At 42.0% G+C, this 26,962-nt stretch overlaps 1 protein-coding gene across 1 annotated transcript; it reads left to right on the forward strand.

The window, feature by feature from the left end:
• The first annotated feature begins 8,859 nt into the window (after positions 1–8,859).
• Positions 8,860–13,255, forward strand: LOC113649851 (protein rapunzel-like). The gene is made up of 2 exons (XM_027157860.2): positions 8,860–8,969; positions 12,012–13,255. Exon 2 carries the CDS (start codon positions 12,067–12,069, stop codon positions 12,730–12,732), a length of 666 nt encoding a protein of 221 aa, XP_027013661.1. The 5' UTR covers positions 8,860–8,969; positions 12,012–12,066; the 3' UTR covers positions 12,733–13,255.
• The last annotated feature ends 13,707 nt before the right edge of the window (positions 13,256–26,962 follow it).

Genomic DNA, 26,962 nt, shown 5'->3' on the forward strand with positions numbered 1-26,962 from the left:
CGTGCTCTAAACTATGAGCTCCGCCCGACAGGAAGTCAGCCATTTTGGATTGTTTTATAAGTGCATGCGGTGAACTTTTAAATACTTCTCCTAGGAAATTCATGTGATTGACACCAAAAGTGGTGAACATGATGCCGAGTCGTTGCACTTACTAAATTGCGAAGGGATTTTTGATATCTCGAACGGTGCTGCCATGGCGAGGCGACTAAGTTAGGCGAATTCAGAGAAACAGGAAGTGTCTAATATCTAAAGTAAAAAATGTTTTATTGTGATGACACGCGGTCTGTATGTTCGGCCAAGGATTCCAATCGCAGCGATGTGCTTATTGTGGGTTCTGGGTATAGCGCCACCAACAGGCCCCAGGAAGTGTGTCAGTCATAAAGGTAGATTTTTTCACAGTTGCATGCAATGAACTTTTAAATACTCCTCCTAGGGAATTCATGCAATTGACACAAAAAGTGGTGAACATGACGCCGAGACATTTTAGATGATAATTTGCGTAGGGATTTTTGATATCTCGAACGCTGTTCCCATGGCAACGCGTCAAACTTTACTTTCTTTTTCAGGCATATTTAAGCTCTTGGCATGCACTTTGGGCGCCTTAAAATGCTCGAAAACACTGGAAATTTGGCACAGACTTCAACGTCGTCTGCCATTAGGACCAGTCAAAGGCTGGAACATAGGCATGGCAGTAGGGCTCTGTAGCGCCCCCTGAATTGGAAAAATAAATATTGGTGCACAGATTGGCCAAACATGTACGCACATGTACGAGAGTTGGTATGTAAATAGATCTCATCAACTCAAACAAATTTCACAATCAAACCTATTAGCTCTGAACTGTGGAAGTGTGTTCAGATTTCTGTTTTTTGTTAATCTAGCCACTGTGTTAAATAAAAACCTGGGGTTGTTCTAGTTATTTTCTATGAGTTTGCTTAGGTGCTCAGCCCTGGCAGCTTTTAGAGCCTGTCTATAGCTGGACATACTGTCCTTATACGCAATTTTAAAAACCTCTAATTTAGTTTTTCTCCACTTTCACTCGAGGTTACGGGTTTCACTCTTGAGGGTGTGTGACTACTATACCACGGTGCAAGCATTTTATCTCTAACTTTCTGTAACCGGATTGGGGCAACAGTGTCTAATGTGCTAGTGAATATAGCGCCTATGCTGTTAGTCATTACATCTAGGTCGTTTGTGTTTAAAGGTAGTGTAAATCTAGTGTATGATTACGACAATGAGTTGCTTTAGTGATGTTTTGTTCAAGTCCAAGTGAGTTTAGTAAGTCCAAAAATGTGAGTCCTAAAGCATTGTTTGTGTCATCAACATGAATGTTAAAGTCTCCTACAATTAATGCTTTATCAAAGTTAACCAATAGGTCTGAAAGAAAGTCTGTGAATTCTCTAAGAAAATCGGTGTAGGGGCCTGGGGGTCTGTACACGGTTGCTAGAGCAAGAGACATCAGGGATTTCTTCGTGCGCATGTGCAATAGTGTAACATTAACAACAAGCACTTCAAAAGAATTAAATCTATACTGTGTTCTCTGGGTAACAGTAAGGTAATCACTAAAGATAGTGACAACACCAACTCCATGACCAGACTTGGGTTTTGATGCCAAAGTAGACTTTATTGAGAATCATCTGTAGCTGACCATTGGTATCCATAAAGAGAGACACAGAGAGTTTCCGACGGGTGCTTCTTTCTTTATTTTGCTCACGAAGAGCACCATTAAACTTTAGTTTGCGTAGCATCGTGAAAGTACGCAAAGAAACAACATAACAAATAAATATGACTCATATCCAAAAAAATATGATAAATAAAGTTCCCATTTCAAAGGGAACTAAGATGAAATTAAGCAGAATTTAGTCTCTGCTCAGTGGAAAACACATATATGCACATAGACTGTACAGGAACATGAATCTTCGCTCTTTTCTCTCTTCTGATCTTATTACATTTGCATTACCCCCCCTGCTGCATAACCTAACATGCTCAAAAAAAAGATGCTGAAACATGTAACATCCTCAAGAAAAATTTAAAGTGACACAACCATATACGGTCATTTACATCATCAAAGCTGAGATGTTCCATGATGAACTTTCAGTGTTTCAGCCTCAGCAGATCAAACTCGGCCTCATCAGATCCTTTAGCTGTCTGCTGCCCTTCTCTTTTGAGTTTTGCTTTCCTTCTTGCTTCATTGCTTTAAATTTATATTGACATGCACATATCCTTGTATGATAGCATATTGATAAAGTCTTATTATAATTAGCATACACCTTTTGTTTACCAAAATGTTTTATAATTCCAACCCCTGAGGTAATTACATATGAAAATGGAATACATTATGATTTGTGTTTGGTTGTGATGTTAAAGTAATCACTTGCACCTCCTTCAGCCAATAGTTCACATTCTCCAACTTCTCAGTCCATCACATTTCTCAGAGCAGTGAGGCTGTAGAGGTTGATGAGGCTTTTTCCATAGGCGCTTCACCACCTTTCAGTCTTTTTGGTCTTTATTGAAGATTGAATAGTGTACGATAGATACAACCTCCACTCCTAGAGGATTACATTCAGTGACTGGTTAAATAGGGGAGGAGCAATTATGGTTGAGTTTTATAGGCTATTTCTTTAGGTTCATGAAAAAACATTTTAAAGCTAAAATGCTAATGTAATACTGCAGGTGTCTGCAGGTGTAACTAGACTAATGATTCAACACACTAATTTGCATATTTCTCTTGAGTTCCTGAATATTTAGAGTTAGCTACTATTTGACTATCAAATGGTGTCACATGATGCACTTGTATTGAAACTAATTACAGTAAAAATATGTTCCAAGAGTTTAATATCATTGATTATTGATCATTAAATGCACTGATATTAGATATTTTTATACTTTATTAATTGAATTCAACAAAAAGACAAAGAAAATAGCCAGAGAGAAAGTTTTCTTTTTTCTCATGATATAAAAAGCATTGATTTTGTCTGTTACTTCTGTATTTTTGTCTGAAATTTAAGGATCAATTCCAATTAAGCAAATTTGGAAAAGAAAAGCCAGATGAGCACATCTGACCACCTTCCTGTTCCTGTTGTGTTGCTTTTGATGATCATTCATCTAATGGTGGATGAAAAAATAAGTGATGACATATATTTTATATATTTTGATATATTTTGGCCCATTTTCTCACTAATTTGGTCTTGGCCAGTTCTACCTATTAGACGGCTCTCTACCAGACAAAGAGTGTGAATGCTATCATATGATTCCCCCAAGACACATGATGCCAGCCATCTGCATCTTTTTTGAGCTGCTGCTCATGGTGCACCACATGGTAGTGTAATAAAAATTAGAAAAGCAATATCTGCCCTCTTCCCTATATATGAGCTAATGGATGCCAGGATTGACCCAAAGAAATCCACCCCAATAAATTCTGGGTGTGTCTGGCATTAAGTGATAGAGCTGAGCAAAAATGGCAGATGTACCAACATACTTGTACTCTTCTACAGACAACACACACAACTACTATTCACTAATGTTTAATATGTTTACAACACTGTAGATACCTATATACTTCTTTGGAACAAAATCTTGATGACTTGCCAAGGAACAATAGATCAATGTGGGTGTATCTTGCTAAAGTTACTGAAGTCATCTAGGTATCTCTGCTAATTTTTTCAGCCTTCTGTGATGCAACATGGTTGTGGTTAGTGGCAGGAGTGGCACAATGTGAGCAACGTTAGGCCACCAGCATTGTCTTATAGTAATTGCTGTGTCTTGTTAGTGTCAGGGTTGCCCATGGCCAAAAAGGTATGGGTCCCTGTTTAGTAATTTGTTTTTTTTTCCACTGGCCACCCAAAGCATGTGAAATCAAGAACTAAAGGGATGCGAAGTTTTGAACAGGGTTTTATTTCCTTATTTTCTGTTTAATATTTTATTTGGTTTTGCCTTACGTATTAACTTGAGTCCTATAAAAAATTAAAATAAATTAGTTTTACCTTTTCACTTATGTTCTCTCTAAAAAAAAAGTACTAATCTTGCATATTCTCCCAAAGTATGCAAAACTTTTGCATGGCGGTGCGGCAGTAGCATGCAGCGGCCACTCTGGATACAATATGGTGCTACTTATGTTTACATATGATGCTATTTATGTTTTTTAGCCTGACTATTGTAGGTACATGGACACCAGAGACACCGGTGTTCATGTATACAACTATGGTGCTATTTACGTTTTTTAGCCCAACTATTGTAGGTACATGGACACCAGAGACACCGGTTTTCATGTATACAACTGCTAGAAGTACAATACAGTAATTGTGCAACAACCAACCTGCAAGATGGTGTGTTGGAAAGGCTTTGAATTGAAATCACTTCTTTTAGACTTTCCACTACTGTGCAGCATTGTACAGATCAAATCATATCATCAAGTTTGCTGATGGCACCACCGTGGTGGGTCTCATCAGCTAGAATGACGAGTGAGCATACTTTGAGGAGGTGCAACAGCTGGTGTATAGCCAACAACCTGTCTCGGAATGTTGATAAAACTAAAGAGATGGATGTTGACTTTAGGAGAGTACAGAGCGACTACTCTCCGCTGAACATCAACGGATCATCTGTATGGATCGCCAAGAGAACCTGATTTTCTTCACCAAGAAATCCCAACATCTTCTTTCAATGGCTGAGAAAAGCCTACCCCCCCCCCCCATTCTGACTACTGTACGTTTTACAGAGGGACCACTGAGAACATTCTGAGCAGCTGCATCACTGTCTGGTTTGGGAACTGCACTATCTCAGATTGCAAGACCCTGCAGTGGATAGTGAGGACAGCTGAGAAGATCCTTGGAGTCTCTCTTCCCTCTATCATGGAAATTTACACCACACCGCAAAGTGTGTGTTACATTTACACCATCATTCGCAAAGCCAGCAGCATTGTGGATGACCCCACACACCCCTCACACACCATCTTCACCTTCCTGCCATTTGGAATAAAGTACCGAAGCATTCGGGCCCTCACGACAAGAATGCGTAACATTTTCTTTCTACAAGATCAGACTCCTTGATAACTGAACTGAACTGTATTGAGCACAACACACACACTGTATGGACTGCACAGACCTACACCAAATACACACTCTCTAAATCAATTCAATTCAAATTTATTTGTATAGCAATACGTTTTTACAATTGATAATGTCTCAAAGCAGTTTTACAGAACATAAAAATAGAAAAAAAAGGTTAATATTAGATACATTTAAATGTGTTTGTATTTATACCCAATAAGCAAGTCTGAGGTGACTCAGACAGCAGTGGCAAGGAAAAACTCCCTTGAATGGTGAAGGAGGAACCAGACTCAAAGGGGAACCCATCCTCATATGGGTGACACTGGAGGGTGTGATTATAAATATACAGTCTGACTAATGTTGTATTGAAGAGGAGGTTGTTAGGGGGGTTGGTCCTCAAAGACCACATGGAGTTGGCATCTCCTCTTTAGTATATCACAGTGCAACTGGAGCTGGTAAATCTCTAGATGCCTCAGGATCCTCACAAAGTCTGCCTCATCTCGGTGGAGGTCAAAAATCTTATGGCACGGAAGACACTCTGAAATTTCATGGCTCGGTATGGGTAGAAAGAGAGAAGCAGTGGAGTGGGATTAACATAGCTGCTGTTCGTAATATTAGCAAGCACTAGATGATAATGTGCATTTGGTCAGATGTATTAGAGCACAAGATTATGGGATGTATTGCGTGTACGCCTGACTAAAGAGATATGTCTGTAATCTACATTTAAACTTGGAAAGTGTGTCTGAGCCCTGAACACTATTAGGAGGACTATTCCAAAGTTTAGGAGCTAAATACAAAAACACTTTAGAAGATTTTTTAATTCTGGGAACTACCAGAAGACCTGAGTTCCCTTTCGAGGGAACTCGACGCTGCGTCAGTGCTGACGCTATGGGAATGCTTCTTTGAGGAAGTTGTGTCTGAAGCTCTGTGTGCACACACGCCATTTAATGGCTCTGAAAAGACACGTGACGGAGTAATTACTCACCAGTAAGTCCATATAATTGCATCTACGTCACACTGCTCCAGCTTTCTTTGTCTTCAGGAAGCGCTCTGTGTATGTGTGTCGTTTGTCTGTCTGTCATAGTGCAGGGAAAGAAAAAAAAAATAGGGAAAGCCTAGGCAATATGTTACAGTCAAAGCACTTTAAGAGATGCATGCATCCGTGCCCCCACTTTATCACGGGGGCGATGCGCATTTTCTTTGCGTTGTGTGTTTGGGAGAGGGAGCCGGCTGCGTGCATTGTGAGGGATTCCCTCCCCGCACACTCTGATCCAGCCTGACTGTATTTTCAGCTTCGGCTGCGCCTAGTGGTTCGGGTCCTGTGTCTGCCGAGGCGGCGAGGCGGCTTCAATCATGGGGTTCCTAGGTTGAGTTAGCAGAGGCGGAGCCAGAGATGGGTCCTCCATGTTTCCAGGGCGTGTTGCCCACGATCGTGGGCGGGCACCATGCGGTGTCCCTCCGAGAGGAACTCCTCTCGCTTCTGGAGAAAGGGGCCATAGAGGATGTTCCCCTCCCAGATCGGGACAACGGCTTTTACAGTCGATATTTTGTTGTTCCCAAGAAGGATCTTAACTGTACTTTGAAGACTTACAAGTTCAAGATGCTCATACTCAATCATCCTGCAGGCCTACTGTCCCCAGCCCCATGAGTCAGCGGAACAGGGGAGGCTGCACTTGCTTTGCCCGGTAAGGGCCCTGAGGACTTGCGTCCACCGCTCTAGCCCGTGGTGTAACTCCTCCGTCCTTTTTGTCTGTTTTGGGGGCCGGAATAGGGGTAATCCAGTTTCCAAACAGCGCCTGGCGCACTGGGTGGTGGAGGCCATTATTCAGGCCTATGAGGTGTGCGGTTCGTGGTGGCGTGGGTAATGGCGTTCCCATAGCGTCAGCACTGACGTAGTGTCGAGTTCCCTCGAAGGGAACTATACCTGGTTACGTATGTAACCCAGTTCCCTGAGAAGGGAACGAGACGCTGCGTTGCTGGCCATGCCCCGGGCGTCCGTTCGCGCTTCCTTCAGACAAATAGAAGTTGGAGCAGTGTGACGTAGATGCCCTTATATGGACTTACTGGCGAGTAATTACTCCGTCACGTGTCCTTTCCCATAGCGACAGCACTGCGACATAGCGTCTAGTTCCCTTCTCAGGGAACTGGGTTACATACGTAACCTGTAGTTTTGTGATCTCAGGGAGCACGAAGGATTGTAATGTGTTAGAAGACTAGTTAGATCTACAAGGGAGCTAAACCATTAAGAGCCTTGTATGTAAGTAGCAGCAGTTTGTAATCAATTCTAAACTTAACAGATAGCCAGTGTAGAGATGATAAAATTGGGGTTATACAATCATATTTTCTTGTCCTGGTAAGAACTCTGGCAGCTGCATTTTGGACTAACTGTAGCCTATTTATTAAAGATGCAGGACAACCACCTAGTAATGCATTACAATAGTCCAGTCTAGAGGTCATGAATGCATGATCTACTTTCTCAGCATCAGATAAGGATAGGATGTTTCTTAGCTTGGCAATATTTCTAAGGTGGAAGAAGACTGTGTTTGTAATATAGGCAATATGATTTTAAAGACAAGTTACTGTCTAATATAACACCCAGGTCTTTCACTGTTGAGCTAGTAGTTACAGTACATCCATCTAAATGGAGGTTGAAGTGTGAGAGCTTCTGTGTACTGATTTTTGGGCCGATAATTAGCATTTCTTTTATCAGAGTTAAATAACAGAAAATTACAGGTCATTCAATCTTTTATCTCTTTAATGCACTCAGTTAATGTACATATATATATATATATATATATATATATATATATATATATATATATATATATATATATATACAGAGAGAGAGAGAGAGAGAGATATAGATATTTATATATATATATCGTCAGTTTCACTCGTGATTTAAGGAAGCATGTCTGCAGTGATGCAGTATGGGCAGTTTCGCTTGTGATTGGAGGCCAATGATTGGAGGCCAATGATTGGAGGAACCATGTCTGCAGTGAAAAATAAGGTACTTGATTATTTTTCAGCAGCTAGGATCCACTGTGGCCTTTTTCTTACTCTTTTCAATGAAGGGACACCAACAGTGATTCCGTGATGCCAAATTCTCTAATGAAGTTTCAATAAAAATTGACAAATTCTCCAAGGTTTATTTAATTCATACTTGTGATTTGCAAATGCAACCAACATTAGAGCTCCACTTCACCTGCCACTATCTTGTGTGTGAGTGTAGCAGTAGATGGAAAATGGAAACAAAGGCCACAAGCTCGCTTAGGTCTCAATGTACTGTAGGACATCTGGAGTCAAGGGTTTTGACTCAGAGTACAGATGACACATTAGTCTAGCAGGATCAATAACCTGAATATGGCAAACAAAATAGTCTGTCTTAAAGAATAAGTAGACTTAGTAAACAAAAACTTTGCATGATCAGTAATTGCTGTGCTACTCGCCGCATTTGTGGGATTTGCTATTAATATATTAGTTTTACATTTCAGAAATTACAGGTCATGCAAAAGCACAGATAATTTGTGGCATACATCCTAGTGTATGATGGTGTTGAGCCATAACATTGACCATAAGCACACATGGTATTAAACACTTATCTGTTAACAGTTATACTACTTTCACTATGTCTCTTGTAGCCTCGCGGGCTGATAAACCTGCTGAGAAGATTTCATCATTGTATTTAAGACAAATTGCTTCAAGGCATTATTTTCAGAAGCCGGGGACGGAAGCCACCAGAGCACCCCCAACACCCCCCACCCCCCAAAAAAAAAAAAAAAAACCAATGAGCATTTCTCAAACACGAGTCACTCCCTACATATATAGCACAGTGCTAAGGATGCTGTCTCCAGACCGCGGTTGATATCATAGCTGCACGAAACAAACAGCAATATTATTGAAGAAACAGGTACAAAAAAATAGCAGGTAAGATATTTAGCTTGGGCCCATTTTTCTTTTGTCCTGTTTATTGTACTGTATGCTTTGTCGTTTAGACAAATGTTTTTTTTGTTTATGGTTGAGAGTCGTGTTCTTGGCTTGTTTTTATTTTAAAGTAAACCCTTACTCTGACAATGATGATGTGGTCTGTATATTGTGTATATCTTGGTTTTTAAATGAATGTATTAGAAGGGTTTATTTTGGCTACAGTATATTTTGAATTCCTGACTCAATAGCAGAGTAGCTACAAGAAGCTCAGCTAATGGCTAGTGGTTGGTATTAACAGAGACAGATTTACAGCCTAAGATTCAATCTTGAATGCAAATGTACAGTGTGTACATTTTTGTGAAATGTGAAATGAAACCTTTGCTTTGTATGCAACTTGCTTCCACGAACTATTAATATAGCTGTAATATTTACTGATGATTCGAGCATATTAAAGCTCTATTGGTCATGCTGAGATTTTTAACTGAGAACAAGTTCTAGCATTTTGAATTTTTTAATGCTTAAAAAATAAAAATATTTAACAGCAACCTACTAACATACAGCAGTGATAGTAGCGGATTATAATATGAATGTTTATGGTACACATGCAAGCCCGTAGGCAGGGGTGGTTCTGGTGGTTCGAACGAACCCCCACTCACTGCCAAAGGTCCAGAATTTAAGTCGGGGTTTTTTCATGTCATTATTGTCGTCATTGTTTCAATCAATGCTTGTGACAAATATTCTGGGTTGCTGTTTCAAATTAATATCAAACATTATTGTAGCTGGACGTGTAGCTAGACAAGACAAATACAGTACAGCAACATGCAAAGAGGCATTGATAGAGAGTTCGGTTCTTTTCCGCAAACTGGTTCTTTCGGACAGTTCGTTTTAATGAACCAGTTCAATAATCCAGTTCACCAGTTCTTTTACGTCCTGACATAATGACATAATTCACAATGACACAATGATTAATACAATCAATTTAACACATTTGAAAAGTTCTTTGTACAGTAATTTTGAATACGTTTCTTACATTTACGTTTTGCAACTAAAACACCCAGTACAGGCATTGATGTGCAAATGTAGGTGTTTTACGTGTCTTAAAGATATAAAGTTAATAAACTAATCTTCATCAATTTACAAAAACTTACAAAAAAAAAATATTTTTCACTCCATCAGTTGTTTCAAAAACTAATGCAAGTGAGTTAAACACTCATACACTGATTAGACATTAAATCATAAACATTTCCATTTGTCGTTGTATCAGTTCAGTGATTTACACATCATCAGTTCTCAGTATGTCAGACGAAACAGTTCTCAGTTCAGTGTACTGATGATTCGCTGTAGTGGAGTCAGCGTTACTTTTGGAAATATAATGTAATAATGTATACCAAGTGTATCACCAAGGCCATATCCCAAACTGTAGGGAGATTCCAGCTCTGTCCTTGAAAACAACTCAAAATTATTGTGATGTTTTACAACATTAATGTTAATTAAATTAACCACTTCGTGTTTTTTGGGTTGACACACTCCGCAACGCATTCGCCAGGAATCCTTTTTCCTCCCTCATATATGGCCATGTGTGTTCAGGAATGTCCTCGTTGTTAGTTATTTTAACATCAGTGACTCCCTCTGAATTAACATTAGACATTCCTTTTGTAGGCGTGCTGCTCATTGTTAGCTCCGCTATCCTTAGTCTATGTCTGATAGCCAGTAAATAATACACCAGTCACATTTTGAAAAAGCCACACAATGATAGGATGATAGGCTGGATACAGCACTCAATGAGAAGAAATAATACTAAATGTAATGAGTGTGTTTTGAAAATGTAAGAAGTAAAAAGTACAGCTATTTGTGTAAAAATGTAATGAGTAAAAGTAAAAAGTTGTCCGAAAAATAAATAGTGGAGTAAAGTACTGTTACCAGAAAAATTTACTTAAGTACAGTAATGAAGTATTTTTACTCCGTTACTTCCCACCTCTGCTGTTCAGTGATTCAAGCATGCGCAGTATCAACAGCTGATCGGTTCTCGGACGCGTCCGAAAGAAACAGTTCTCAGTTCTGTACTGATGATTCTCTGTATCGGTTCAGTGATTCACGCATGCACAGTATCAACAGCTCGAGCTCACAGTTCTCTCAGCACAATATGTCTCAGTTCAGTGTACAGGAGTTACATATACTCCGGGATAATAGTTTATTTAGAGTCGGAGGGGCTGTCAGGCATGACCGAAAGTGAGTAACTTTAGTAACTTGTGGATCAGCGCTGTCTCAAGACACGAACTGTTTAGAAAGAATCAGTCCGATTTGGTGAACCGGTTTATCCAGTTCTCTAAAAAGAACCGGTTCAAAAGAACAATTCGTTCACGAACTGGCTATCACTAGTATGGACTGACAAAGGTGGTACATGAGGAAGCAATTTGACAACAATGCAATAAATAAGTTAGGTGCATCAGAAAGCATGCTTGTTAAGATACCAGCAGACAAGCTAATCCAGCATACATTAGTGCATAAAAGGTCACCAAAATGAAATATTTGAACCTCATAATTATTACAAAAGGAGGAGAAAAACTGCAAAAGGGTCCACTTTTTGAAAAAAAAAAAAAAAAAATGAAAAAATAACACACACACACCCCTCCCCCGCCCCCTCAATAGACTGGCTATGGACCTGACGTGAGATGTATATTTTGTTAAAATTCCGATATTTAGCATGGTAAACAATTGTCCATCCTGCATAAGAAACACAATGACATTACATTCACCTTATTTGTGCATTCTTTTCATATGAGTTGTTGACATGATTTTGTTATTGTACAACATATTAAACATTACCAAAAAAGTCCAAAAGGAAACAATATTGATTTCTGAAGCCATTGTGAAACAAACTACATCCAATGTTTGGCTATAAGCTACTTTCTCAAGTTACCAGGAGGTTTTCCACAGTAAAGTCCCTAGAAATGAGGTAGATATTGTATGACGGGGTGTATTTGTGTATTCAAGGATACACTTCTTCTTTTCTATCTTTAATAATTTTTCACCTTTTTTCAGAACCCCACATCACCAAAGGCTAACTAAACCAAAAACTAGCGACCACTTTGCATCAATGGCAGACAAGGGGCAATTCAAACAGACTGCAGCCGTAGTGCTGGGTTTGTTGGAGAGTGTGTCTTCATTCGCTGCCACCTTCAACCCTCTGTTTGGCATCGTCACCGAAGTGATTGGTGCAGCGAAGAAAGGCCTGGTGGGTGATGACAAGCAGGAGGACTTCCAGCAAATTCATGAGAAGTTGGAGAGCATCTCTGAGAAGAACAAGCAGCTGCTGGACCAGATCCACATTGCTGAGATTAAGAGTCATTATGGTGGTTTCGAAAAGAACATCAAGGACCAATATAAAGGCTTCCAGGACATGGTGGAAAAAATCAGGGCAGACCCTGAAAAAAGTGAGCATTATAGAGAGGATTTCAAGAATATCTATAGAGAAAAAAATGGCCACCAGAATTTGAACAGGTACTATGACTCTATTATGGAAAACGAGGATACTTTTGGGATTCCGATACTGAAAGTTTATCTAAAGCACTGCAATAAGAATAAGAAGATTATGCAGGCAGAATGCTCTTATCTGGCCTACCTCTTCCACATCGGCCTCATAGCACTGATGGCCTACTATGTGGTCACTGAGGATAATAAGGATGAGTTCAGGGATGAATGGGGCCCAAAGGTTTCAGACATTCAGACCAAGATGCAAGACGTCCTGGAAGAGTGTAACTAGAAGAAGTGATTCCAAATTCACAGAAATTTTGTTTAACCACAGCTGTCTTAGTTTCTTATGCATGTGAGAACAAAATTTTACTGACTATTAGCTTGGAAAAAGGAGCATTGTGTAATCACATACTGTAGACATTGAAATATTAAAAAAAAAATTCGATATCAGTTTAAATCGGATTAAATCATATTATTAGTATAGTCATTGTAAAAGTCTTAAACGATTGTAAAAGATTAGATTTCTATCTAATCTTAAAAGACCCAAAAATTGTGGCTTGCACATTTGTCCTCATGTTATGTGTGTATGTTATATGTCAAGATCCTACACAAATATCTCATAATTCTCAGTCTAATCCCCTATTTACCTGCTCGGTGAGGTTTCCTGGAAGTCTTCCTCTACTCACAGTCAGAGGTGGCAAAAGTACACACATCCTTTACTCAAGTAGAAGTACAGATACTCATTTTTAAAAAGACTCCAGTAAAAGTAGAAGTAGTGACCACACTCTTTTACTCAAGTTAAAGTAAAGAAGTATGGGCTCTGACATATACTTAAGTAAAAAGTTGCCGTTAATACTACCTGTTTAGTGTCCTGCTGGTAACTGGAGGTCATGTTTTATATATATATATTGTATGTATATGAATATTTCATTTTGGAGTGTGCTGATGAACTGATGAATATTTGTGTTCATCAGCCACACGTGTGTTACAAAAGGCAGGTAGGGTGGAGTCAGCGTTCACGTTCATCCCAAAGGTGTTGAGTAGGGATGAGATCAGAAAACAACCACATATAGCAGGAAAGGTCAGGTGACCCAATACTTTTGGAAATATAATGTATACCAAGTGTATCACCAAGGCCATATCCCAAACTGTAGGGAGATTCCAGCTCTGTCCTTGAAAACAACTCAAAATTTTTGTGATGTTTTACAAATGACAAAATTAATGTTAATTAAATTAAGCACTTCGTGTTTTTGGGTTGACACCAGGGGCGGTTCTAGGATTTCACCTTTAGGGGGGTTTAGCCCTCAGTGAGAATTTAAAACAAGAAGAGTTTTATATTATATATTATATATGACAACTCTGGTAATAAGAATAGTGACATTTCACTGCTTTTGGTTGCCGTCTTTGCGTCTTTCCGCCGATTAACGTTATAGATAAACACCTCCAGCTCTGACTGCGCGTGCACGCTGCGCGTACCTGTGCTTCTCCGTTCAAATAAAGCAGACAGCTGACGAACTTTTTCAAAACCACTTTTTCAAAAGTGCGTCAGCTGTCTGCTTTATTTGAACGGAGAAGCACAGGTACGCGCAGCGTGCACGCGCAGTCAGAGCTGGAGGCGTTTATCTATAACGTTAATCGGTAATCTGTCTGCTTTATTTTCTGCATTTTAATGTCATTTTTATTGTTTATTTATGAAAGTAAAAAAGATCTTTATAGTTTTAGGGTGGCTGAGATTACAGACAGGGGGCTGAAGCCACCCTAAAAAAGGGCTAGAACCGCCCCTGGTTGACACAATTCACAACGCATTCGCCAGGAATCCTTTTTGACGCCGATTATTACAAACATCTCCCTCATATATGGCCATGTGTGTTCAGGAAGGTCCTCGTTGTTAGTAATTTTAACATCGGTGACTCCCTCTGAATTAACATTAGCCATTCCTTTTGTAGGCGTGCTGCTCATTGTTAGCTCCGCTATCCTTAGTCTATGTCTGATAGCCAGTAAATAATACAGTACACCAGTCACATGGGGAAAAAGCCGCACAATGATAGGATGATAGGCTGGAAACAGCGCTCAATGAGAAGAAATAATACTAAAAGTAACGAGTCCGTTTTGAAAATGTAAGAAGTAAAAAGTACAGATATTTGTGTAAAAATGTAATGAGTAAAAGTAAAAAGTTGTCCGAAAAATAAATAGTAAAGTACTGATACCAGAAAAATTTACTTAAGAACAGTAACAAAGTATTTTTACTCCGTTACTTCCCACCTCTGCTCACAGTTAAGTGAACATAACTGAGCACAACAGCTAGCACTAAATAGCTTCCAAGATGATCAAATAGGCAAGTCCAAGCAACTTTGTCATTTGTCATAGTGCAGGTAAATAGCAATGAAATGCCATTATGGAAATGCCATAGTATGTACCAGAAGTGTAAATAGAAAAATGTGCAAAGGAACAAGTTAAATTCAATTCAAGTTTATTTGTATAGCGCTTTTTACAATAGACATTGTCTCAAAGCAGCTTTACAGAACATAATCATAGAACAAAAGGTACACATAAGGAGTAATAAAAAGAATAAATATATTAAAAATTCAAGATATATATATATATATATATATATATAACGGGCATGAAAGCCTTTAATATCGCCACATATACATTACAGCACAGTGGAATTCTTTTCCTCACATAGCCCAACTGAGGAGGTTGGGGTCATATAGTTCACAGTGTGAATGTACTGTATGTGTGTATGTATGTATGTGTATTTATCCCCAATGAGCAAGTCTGAGGTGACTCAGGCAGCAGTGGCAAGGAAACGCTCCCTTAAATTGGTAAAAGAAGAAACTTTGAGAGGAACCAGACTCAAAGGGGAGCCCATCCTCATATGGGTGACACTTGAGGGAGTGATTACAAATATACAGTCTCACAGGATCACAGATTCAGATCTCATTTTAGTATCACAGAGTCCAACTGGAGCTGGTAGATCCGTAGATGTCTCAGGATTCTCACAGAGTTGGCCTCATCTCAGTGAAGGACCAATAATTTTCATCCAACGGTGCAGTGTAGAGGGATTAACATATCTGCTGTTCATAAAAATGTGCAAGTCTAATGTAATAGTGCATGTAATATTATGGGATGTATTATGTGTGTGCCTGACTATATGTACAACAAATAAATAAATCTACAGCATGGAGTTTGTGTTGGAGTTTGTGTTCATAGTTGTACATACAGTTAATATACACAAGCAGAGGTGAACAACGAATAGAGGTAAGTAATGAATTAACAGCTATATCCATTTAAAATTGGTAGAAAAGATGTACCAGAATGTACAGAGTGGAGCAGAACTGCAAGGTGATTGTACTAAGGCTTTTACTATATTATAAATATAGCATTCACAAATAGGCCTTTGTTTTCAAAAAATGCAGCATGTATTATGACTTCAAGAAAACACAAAATACTATTCTCTGTGCCTTAAACCACACCAGTCGGTGGTCTCCGGTCCATTACTGCGGTTACCTTCATGAGTCAGCATCACATGCCCACATACAAGCTTTAACCACATCTTCTGCATCTCCTTCCTCCCTCTAATGGGTTACTCTGCATCCATTAGTGAACACAAGGAGGGGCTGAGCATGAAATAGATGAAGAAATCCAGACTCATAATGGACACTATCTTCTTTCTGGGAAACACTTGATAGTGCATTAATGCTTTATTAATTTTTCACATAAAACAGTCAAACAGTACAGAATGTGTTTTATGGTCTTGAGTACAAGCATCGGAGATCATGCCATCACAGATTGTATACAGTAGATTTAACAAAGAAAAATAAGTAAAAATATTGCACAATATTCATTGTGATTGTATTAAAAAAAAGAATAGATAGTTTTCTTTTCATACTTGTGGCATATCATCTGGTCTTGATGTGTTTCTTTAGAATTATTTCACATGCGACAGAGAGATATCAAGGGCGGGTTTCCTTACTCTATTTCTTGACAGTTTTATTTCCCCAATAAAACAATAAAACCATAAAACATAATCGATGAAATCATAAAATCATAAATAAAAAGTTTATGACTGTAATTATATAATGTTTACTGATAGGAATAGGTAAAAGGTCATACCTTTGATCTGACTGATGTATAATCACGATTTTATTATATTAGGTTGAAAGTTCATAATAATAAAGTTAATGATTGTATTGGTATATTGCTTACAGATAGGAATTTTTTTGTGTTGACTCCAAGTAGTTAAAGAACGTCTCTAGGTTACGACCGTAACCCTAGTTCCCTGAGGAACGAGACGCTGCGTCGAAACGCTATGGGAACGCCCTCTGCGTGACCGCGCTCTGAACCATGTGTGTAATCTGACCAATAGGCTTTGGGACGTGACGTCATCGGCGGGTGACGTCGCGTAAACAGGAAGCTACAAATGGCTGCGAGATGGACAAGACGCTAGCTCCTGTGAGAGAAGGTAAGCGCCGCAGGGATGCAGGGAGTGTGGCACAGAGACGCAGCGTCTTGTTCCTCAGGGAACTAGGGTTACGGTCGTAACCTAGAGACGTTCCCTTTCAGAACTCGAGCTGCGTCGAAACGCTATGGGAACGAGTGTCCAATCACGCCACACTGACCAGACCCTGCTTAGAGAGTGAGGGCCTCGGCACCTGCACGTAGGACAGAGGAGCCCGGGGTGGCTCTGAGGTCAAGGACATAGAGCCAGACAAAGGTCAGCGGGGTGGACCAACCCGCAGCGTCACAGATGTCTTGGAGTGCCACTCCAGCGGACCAGGCCATAGAGGCTGCCACACTCCGGATGGAGTGAGTTCGGACCCCGAACGGTGCGGGGAAGCCAGAGGGCTTGTGAGCCGACACTACCCATCTGCTCAACGTCTGCACAGCAGCTAGGAAACCCTTCCTGTTAGGGCCGTAGCAGACGAGCAGCTGCACCGATTCTCTCCATGGACTCATCCTACGGAGGTAAGTGACCAGTGCTTGCACTGGACACAGTCGGTTCTGTCGCTCCTGTTCGGGGGCTGTAAATGGAGAAAGCTCTGGAGCGGAGAAGGGTCTCTCCTACCTCGGTAGAGAGACCAGCCGCTATGAACTGTGCCCCCTCAGGGGCCACAGCCACAGCCTCCACAGCTCTGGGCGGGGGTGCACCAGGGTTCCGCCCACCTGTGAGAGAAGATCCCTCCTGGGAGGAATTTCCCACGGAGGGCCCTCGAGTAGGGACACCAGATCCGCAAACCATGGCTTGCCCGGCCATCGAGGTGCTACAAGGAGGAGACGGACTCCATCCCGGCGAACTCTCTCCAGAACTCCAGGGAGCAGTGCAATCGGAGGAAAGGCGTACAGGCGTAGCCTTGGCCACGACTGCACCATGGCATCCAGACCTAACGGGGCTGGGTGAGAGAGAGAGAACCAGAGGGGACAGTGCGAGGTTTCCCGGGTCGCAAACAGATCCACCTGGGCTCTGTAGAACCTCCGCCATATGAACTCCACCACCTCGGGGTGGAGACGCCATTCCCCAGGCCTCAGCCCTTGCCTCGACAGGGCATCTGCTCTGACATTCAACCGTCCCGGGATATAAATGGCCCTCAAAGAGAGGAGTCTGTCCCGAGACCACAAGAGGACCGCTCGTGCTAACTTGTACAAAGGGTGAGATCGGAGGCCCTCTTGGTGGTTGATGTAGGAGACCACCGCAGTATTGTCCGTGCGGACCAATACATGGCGATCTCTCAGGTCCGGGAGGAAGTGTTTTAACCCCAAAAACACCGCCATCATCTCCAGGCAATTTATGCTCCACGAGAGACTTGGGCCGCTCCACAGACCTTGGGCGGAGTCGCCACTCATGACCACACCCCACACCGTGAGGGAGGCGTCCGTCGTTAGCGTCACGCGGCGACATGGAGCCCCCAACACGGGGCCTTGGAACAGAAATGTTCGGTCTTTCCAAACATTCAAGGCTTGAAGGGCACGCCACGAGACCTCAATTGAACGATATGGGTTTCCCCTAAGAGAAAACCCTCTGCCCCGGAGCCACCACTGGAGGGGCCTCATGTGCAGGAGGCCGAGCGGAATTACGCTGGACGCCGCAGCCATGAGCCCTAGCAGCCTCTGGAACCGCTTCACAGTGAGTGGCTGGCCTTCCCGCACTCTCCTGACTGAGGTGAGGATGACTTTGACCCGACCAGGTGACAACCGTGCCTGCATCCGGGCCGAGTCCCAGATCACGCCCAAAAAGGTGGTTCTCTGTGCTGGAGAGAGCACGCTTTTGCTGGTGTTTAGCCGAAACCCAAGCACCTTCATGCAGGCGAGGACGACATCTCGATGACGCAATGCCTGGCACTCCGACTGAGCCAGAATCAACCAGTTGTCGAGGTAGTTTAAAATGCGGATGCCCTGGAACCGCAGCGGGGTCAGTGCTGCGTCGACGCATTTCGTGAAGGTGCGGGGCGAGAGTGCTAGGCCGAACGGGAGGACCCAATATTGGTAAGCTTCGCCCCCGAAAGCAAACCTCAGGAACCTCCTGTGTACAGGAAAGATGGAAACGTGAAAGTACGCATCTTCCAGATCTATTGTGACGAACCAGTCCCCTGACCTGATCTGAGCCACGACCTCCCTGAGGGTGAGCATCCTGAACCTGAGCCTCCTGAGAGAGCGGTTCAAGGAGCGTAGATCTAGAATGGGATGCAACCCACCATCCTTCTTCGGAACGACGAAGTACGGGCTGTCATTCCAGCATCAAAATGAAACCTGCAGAAGTCACCAAAGCCTATTATTTTACAGTATTTAAAACTCTTTACGGACTACAATCGTTGAAACCAAAGAAAATAAAATTCAAGTTTAAAACCGGTGATGTTGTTAGAATATCCCATTTGAAAAGACAGTTTGAAAAAGTATGAATATTTTTCAATTTCCGAGCGGATCCCTAGAGACCCCCCCCTGTATACAGCATATTCAACAGTTCAACACCGGACTATACACACATGCACACACGCACACTGTATTCGTACTGCATCAATACACATGGGACTATACACACACACTGCATTTAATTTAAAATAACAATCTATCTGACAATAAGCTATCGGTACCACAGGACATTTCTGTTTCTGTATCTGTACAGTCCGTTGCACCTTAACATGTTACCTAATATTACATGTATATAATACTTTATATATATTATTTATATTTATACTTATACATACATATATGTATGGTCATATATATGTCTAGTAGTACACTGTGTGTACTGACTATGTATGAGCACATTGCATCCTTTCCACATTTTCCACATTTGCACATTTCAATGGTACTGAGCATTTTGCAAATTTTTTTAACCTGTCTGTAAACTGTTCTATTTATGTTTCTACTATTGTATGTAAATGGTTCTGCAATTTCTGGAACTCGCTCCCAAGAATTTCACTCACCAAGGCATATGTGCCGTGGTGATGTGACAATAAAGGTGACTTGTATATAAATTACAAGACTATGATGGGGAAAAATTTAGGGAACTTTTTACAAGCCTGAGTTACAAAAAATTATTATAGGTAATGTCGTTCAAAATGGAGAAATCTTGTCTGAAAAGATTCAAAACCGGAAAAAGGTTTGTCTTGTGAAGTGGGTGGGCTGTCCCGATAAAATTAATTGCTCGGTTCCTGCTGAAGATGTATTGAATATTGCACTTTAGCGCTTAAAAGGACTCATCACAATCATAACTGTTAACTATAAATGATAACCATGGACAAGAGTGGATTCTTCCGAGCAACGCGTTAATAACAAGATTTTTCACTATACTGTACGACTAAATTTGTCAAGCCCATTGATTTGAAAGGAGACTGGAAAGTATTGCTTTCAGAGGTTCAATATATTCAAAGTTGGGGTACAGTTATCGGAGAATTTATCTGTGTGTCATGTTGCTTATAGGGAAGGAAATAAAACACAACAATTTATTAAAGATAAATCACAGATATTATAAAAGTATTGAAGAACTGGTTGACAAAATCAATGAAGTAATAAAACTATCCAAACTCAGCATGACTATAGTTTATAACCCTGTGAAAAATAAAATATGTATGGACACCTCAAAGCAATATTTCTCCAAACCAGTGGAAAATTAGCATATACAGTATACTCGGCGTGAACCTGGATAAAGCGTTAACGCTGCAAGACTCAGAAGCTCCAAACTCCACTGATATTCATGCTGGATTTTACACAATGTATGTATATACAGACATTATCGAGTATCAAAGAGTTGCCGATAGCTTTGTCCCGTTTCTCAGATACTGTGTGAAAACAACAAAGTCATCACTATTTCTTACGATAAACCACACTACGTATAGCTCATCAAGAATTACATTACAGATATTCTGATCAAAGTTAAGTTGGATCAGAACAAACACATACCATTTACTTACGGGAAGTTTATAGCTAAACTACACGTCAGACCAGCTAAACATTCCTTCTATTTGTAAAAATGATAGATAGAGGATACGTTAATCCAGAGACCTACATAGATTATTACGTCAGTCAAGCCGGAAATTCCTAATAAAGACTCAGGGTAACTAAAACTAAGACCAGTGTTAAAAAGAACAAAGCAAGAGTCAACAAGCGTCAACCTGTCTCATTTTCTAAAAATCATGGCTTTCTTACATGGACTATCCTCGGAGTGTATAAAGTCTGAATTGGATATTTTCACACTACAGTACCTTATACACAGATGAGTATTGAAAAGTACACATATCGAAATACCCCCGCTTTCTGCTCTGACTGACAATGGTCGTCTGGAGTTCTTCGTGGCTGGAAATGTAAAGATGACCTGGATTTGAACAATACATTTTTTCATGTTGCCTGTAAAATTGTGAACACAGATGGCACCGACATAGCTGACGCTGCAAAGGTGGGGGTTGTCAAAAGCTAATTCACATATGCTAAGAATGAGTTCGGTAGGTGCATCACGCAATATAACTTTTCTTTTCCGGGGTGGAGCCTTGTGTAATGCTTTCAACAGCGAAAGTATTTTTTTCAAGCGTATAGACATTGAATTCAGTAAAACTTTTTCTTCTGCTTCGGAACATACACAGCTGATTTTCATTGCAGTAACAAACCTGACCTTATTATCTCTTGCGGGTTGACTGTGTCTTGTGAGGTCATGGATTTTCCATCTCTGACCATTCTCTAATACGGTTTGACATTTGTGCTGTTTCACCTACTCCAACGTCTATTGCCCCTCATCCCTGATGCATTATTACCTCATCTACAGTTTGAAGAATTTGTTGCTGCCTTATCTGTTTCTGATCTCACCTCTACTGGACAGTACCTTTCTGCTCTCATAAATTGCAATAGCCACCTCCCTGGAATTTTATTCAGCACTATCAATTCTGTTATAAATCCAGTGTCTATCGCCTTGAATGATGTTTCTGTAAACACATGCAATGCATTCAAACAACATTTTTTGGACAAGGTTTTGTTTGTTAGGCAAACAATTACACAAGTCCCCATTGTTGCCATGTCAACTCGTGCGGCGCAATGTGTGCTAGAAGACTTTGATGACTTACTCTGGTGGACCTCAAAAAAGCTGTCCACGAGTTGAAGCCCACCACCTGTCCTCTAGACGCTGTTCCTGCCAGGATTTTGAAGGAAGCTGTTGACATCATAGGTCCCATCCTTGTCCCCTTCATAAACAGCTGTTTTAGGGTGGGTACTGTTCCCGCTGCTCTCAAACACATTTGACACAGTGGATCCTTCCATCCTCATATCTCATCTTCAACATGTTGTTGGTCTGCAGGGTGCGGTGCTAAATTGGTACTCGTCAGACCTCACTAACTTTTTCAGTAATGCTTAATGATTATTCTTCCTCGGTTGCTCCTCTGTCATCTGGTGTGCCTCAAGGATCTATTCTTGGTCCTATTGTTCTCACTCTATATGCTGCCACTTGGTCAACTCATCTCCAATCACTACGTTCAATTTAATTTCTATGCTGATGACCTCCAGATCTATCTTCCTGTGATTCTGAGTAATCGTTCTGCATTGGACCCTCTCCATAATTGCCTACAGTGGCTTTCCCAGAACTTCCTTCATCTGAATGAAGAAAAGACTGAGTACATCCTGTTTAGCCCGGATTCACCCAGCAGTTCTTTTAGTTTTGGTCCTCTAACACCTCAGTTTGCACCTACCGAGCGTAACCTGGGTGTTATTTTTGACAAAAGTATGCACTTCGATAAACAGATCAGTGCAGTAGTGAAGGTGAGCTTTTACCAGCTAAGACTACTCAGCAAGGTCAAATCATTCTTGTCCCAAGCTAACCTTGAAAAAGCTATACATGCCTTCATCAGCTCGAGGATAGACTACTGTTATGCTCTCTACAATGGACTTAATTAATCACTTCTCAATCAGCTCCAAATGGAACAAAATGCGGCAGCATGTGTTCTCTCCAACACCTCCAAATGCTCACACATCACCCCTGTGCTCCTCTCGCTTCACTGGCTTCCGGTGCGGTTTAGGGTGGAGTCCTGATTTTTGTGTTCAAGGCCATCAATGGTCTGGCCCCGGCCTACCTCGCCGAATTAATAAAGGTCTACCAACCAGCCAGATCTCTCCGCACCTCTGGACATACCTCTCTGGTCAATTCCAAGTATAGGTATAAAAAGTTTGGAGGCCATTTGCCGTCCAGGGACCAAAACTGTGGAACACACTTCCAGCACATTTACGGTGCATCACTGTGCTGAGTGTTTTTAACACGTAGCCTCTGACTCAACTGCTATTTTATGCTCATTGTGTTCTTATATTTTCTTTTATATTCTCTTATTTTGTTCTTTTACTGCAAAGCCCATTGTGCTCATTTTGGTAGTTGTAAGGGCTCTATAAATAAAAAATGATTGATTGATTGATTGATTGATTGATTGATTGATTGATTGATTGATTGATTGATTGATTGATTGATTGATTGACAACCCTGAACCTTTTTACCTGTGTCTGGTTTCTCAAATGAAACCTCTTTTTATCTTGAGTGATTTGGTTGTGCGATGTTATAAACTGACTGGGTTTATTGGGATATTTCACTAGTTCTGTCAATGATTGCAAATTGATAACTTGGTTTAATTGTTTTTTTGAGTAATACCCTTATCCTTCATAGTTGTTTTTCCTTTTGTAGTTTTGTAACTGTAGGTTTTAGGACCCGCACTTACGAACTCTACTATTTGATCAACGTCGTCTAGCTAGCTGGTAAGACCCCCGAAATAATTGCTCAAAGGCAGCATCCAATTGGTGTCGATGTACAAACAACGCCGGTTCAAACGATCCATCAGATTGTACGGTTCAAGTCTAGCATACGCTGTGGTGAAAATACCTATGAATACGTTAGCATTCCCCGGTTTAATCATCCAATCATCCTATCGTTCACATAACGCCACTGCACAAGAGCAACCTCATCAGACAAAAAAGAGAAAAGACTAACGTTGTAAACATCTGAGAATATTAAGTTTCAAAATTCTGCAGGATCTCTGATCAGAGTTGTGTTTGATCTGTCCGGTCTTTGGCACATCCTGCCCTACAATGAATTCAGCGCTAGTTTAGCCACTATTAATCTGTAAAGAGTTTTTTGGATGATGCCAGACTTCAACCTGTTTTAATATTTGGTAACCTTTCTTGACAGCTTTCGCTAACTCAGCACACAGGGAAAAGGAGTTTGTTATTTACATGGTATGGAAGAACTGGGGACCACAGGCCTCTAGGCGGTAATACCTTTGCTCTAATCATTCCGAAATAATTATCCACAGATACAAAGTCACGAAAAATGACAGTGGGGTGGCCAATGAGATATGTTTTCGACTTGTTTACATACGGGTAAAGTGAAGTGAAATCGAAATAATCTATTCTCTCACCAGGTTGTGCTACATAGTGTAAATGCAAAGCATTCATTCGACCACTGTAAAGGGCATCTCAAGGGTTTAAATGCTTAGGAAAGTCAAATTTTTTTAATAAGTTTATCACTCTTATGTCATTTTCCTTCATTTCATACCACTCATGCTCCCAGATTGATGTGTTTTGCAAATACTTTATCTTTTCCAAGGACTTATGCCTGACATCACCAAAGCTAACGCGGGGGTGGAATGGCGAGAGTGTTTCAGCGAGAAAAATTGTTCTAAATATTTTCGTACAGACGGACATTGTACTTTGTTGAATTTCATCTCTGAAAGCTATACAACCTTTTCTCAAAATGTCTAGGTCATTTACACAGTATTCAGTCATCTCCTTCTTGTAATCAAAACTTTATCAGACACTGTCACGTACCACTTGAAAAAAATCCTCCCTGTCTTTAGACATCATGTTATTCACACCATAAAACCGTGGTTCAGGGTAGGGGACTACATAGTTTTGATGCTCTAATGTATTACAGAAATGAGGAAAATATCGTTTCTATTTTCTGAGAACCCCATTGGCTTAGAACAATTGCTAAGCTTCATGGGTAAGAAAGACAAGTTATCAATGTATTTCTGGTTGAAATCTATATCGGTGAAACAAAGTATCTTGTAATTCCTTCTTTCACTAAATAATTTAGCAAAAGGCAGGGGTGGTTCCAGCCCCACTGTCTGTGATCTTAGCCACCCTAACACTAAAAGTAGAATTTTTTACTTTGCTTTTACACGTGTGCATTGTAGTCTTTCAAAGGAGCATCATCAGCTGTCTGCTTTATTTGAATGGAGAAGCACAGGCACGCACATAATGCACGCGCAGTCAGAGCTGGAGACATTTGTCTATAACGTTAATCGGCGGTACTTATAACAAAGTCCGTGACGTCGCCCGGTATGGCGCAACCAGGGCCCCACCCTGGAGCCAGGCCCGGGGTTGGGGCTCGCATGCGAGCGCCTGGTGGCCGGGTCTTACCGAACGGGGCCCGGCCGGGCTCAGCCCGAAGGAGCGACGTGGGGCCGATCTCCTGTGGGCCCACCACCTGCAGGAGAAACCGTAAGGGGCTGGTGCAATGTGGATTGGGTGGCAGTCGAAGGCGGGAGCCTTGGCGACCCAATCTCCGGACACGGAATATGACTCTAGGGACATGGAATGTCACCTCGCTGGGGGGGAAGGAGCCTGAGCTGGTGCGGGAGGTTGAGAGATACCGACTAGAGATAGTTGGGCTCGCCTCCACGCACAGCTTGGGCTCTGGAACCAAACTCCTCGAGAGAGGCTGGACTCTCTACTACTCTGGAGTTGCCCGCGGTGAGAGGTGGCGGGCTGGTGTGGGCTTGCTCATAGCCCCCCAGCTACGCAGCCATGTGTTGGAGTTCACCCCGGTGAACGAGAGGGTCGTTTCCCTGCGCCTTCGGGTCGGGGAGAGGTCTCTCACTGTTATTTGTGCTTATGGGCCAAATGGCAGTGTAGAGTACCCGACCTTCTTGGCGTCTCTGGGAGGGGTGCTAGAAAGTGCCCCGACTGGGGACTCTGTCGTACTACTGGGGGACTTCAACGCTCACGTGGGCAGTGACAGTGACACCTGGAGGGGCGTGATTGGGAGGAACGGCCCCCCCGAACTGAACCCGAGTGGTGTTCTGTTATTGGACTTCTGTGCTAGTCACAGTTTGTCCACAACAAACACCATGTTCAAGCATAAGAGTGTCCATCAGTACACATGGCACCAGGACACCCTAGGTCGGAAGTCGATGATCGACTTTGTGGTTGTTTCATCTGACCTCCGGCCGTATGTCTTGGACACTCGGGTAAAGAGAGGGGCGGAGCTGTCAACTGATCACCACCTGGTGGTGAGTTGGGTCCGATGGCAGGGGAGGAACTTGGACAGACTTGGCAGACCCAAACGTACTGTGAGGGTCCGTTGGGAACGTTTGGCAGAATCTCCTGTCAGAGAGATCTTCAACTCTCACCTCCGGCAGAGCTTCAACCAGATCCCGAGGGAGGTTGGAGACATTGAGTCCGAATGGACCATGTTCTCCACCTCCATTGTTGATGCAGCCGCACGGAGCTGTGGCCGTAAGGTCTCCGGTGCCTGTCGTGGCGGCAATCCCCGAACCCGGTGGTGGACCCCGGAAGTAAGGGATGCCGTCAAGCTGAAGAAGGAGTCCTATCGAGCCTGGTTGGCTTGGGGGACTCCGGAGGCAGCTGATAGTTACCGGAGGGCCAAGCGAGCTTCAGCCCGGGTGGTTGCAGAGGCAAAAACTCGGGTCTGGGTAGGAGTTCGGTGAGGCCATGGAGAAGGACTATCGGTTGGCCTCGAAGAAATTCTGGCAAACCGTCCGGCGTCTCAGGAGGGGGAAGCAGTGCCCTGCTCACACTGTTTACAGTGGGAGTGGGAATCTGCTGACTTCGACTGGTGACATCCCCCAACTCGTCCATCCCCCAAGCTGAGGTCACTGAGGTAGTTGAGAAGCTCCTCAGTGGCAAGGCACCGGGGGTGGATGAGATCCGCCCTGAGTACCTTAAGTCTCTGGATGTTGTGGGGCTGTCTTGGCTGACACGCCTCTGCAACATCGCGTGGCGGTTGGGGACAGTGCCTCTGGACTGGCAGACTGGGG

This window comes from Tachysurus fulvidraco, chromosome 25, assembly GCF_022655615.1.
Source record: "Tachysurus fulvidraco isolate hzauxx_2018 chromosome 25, HZAU_PFXX_2.0, whole genome shotgun sequence".
Classification (NCBI taxonomy): domain Eukaryota; kingdom Metazoa; phylum Chordata; class Actinopteri; order Siluriformes; family Bagridae; genus Tachysurus; species Tachysurus fulvidraco.

Coding starts and splice junctions, on each gene's coding strand:
- LOC113649851 (XM_027157860.2), top strand. CDS start 12,067: ATGGCAGACAAGGGGCAATTCAAACAGACTGCAGCCGTAGTGCTGGGT.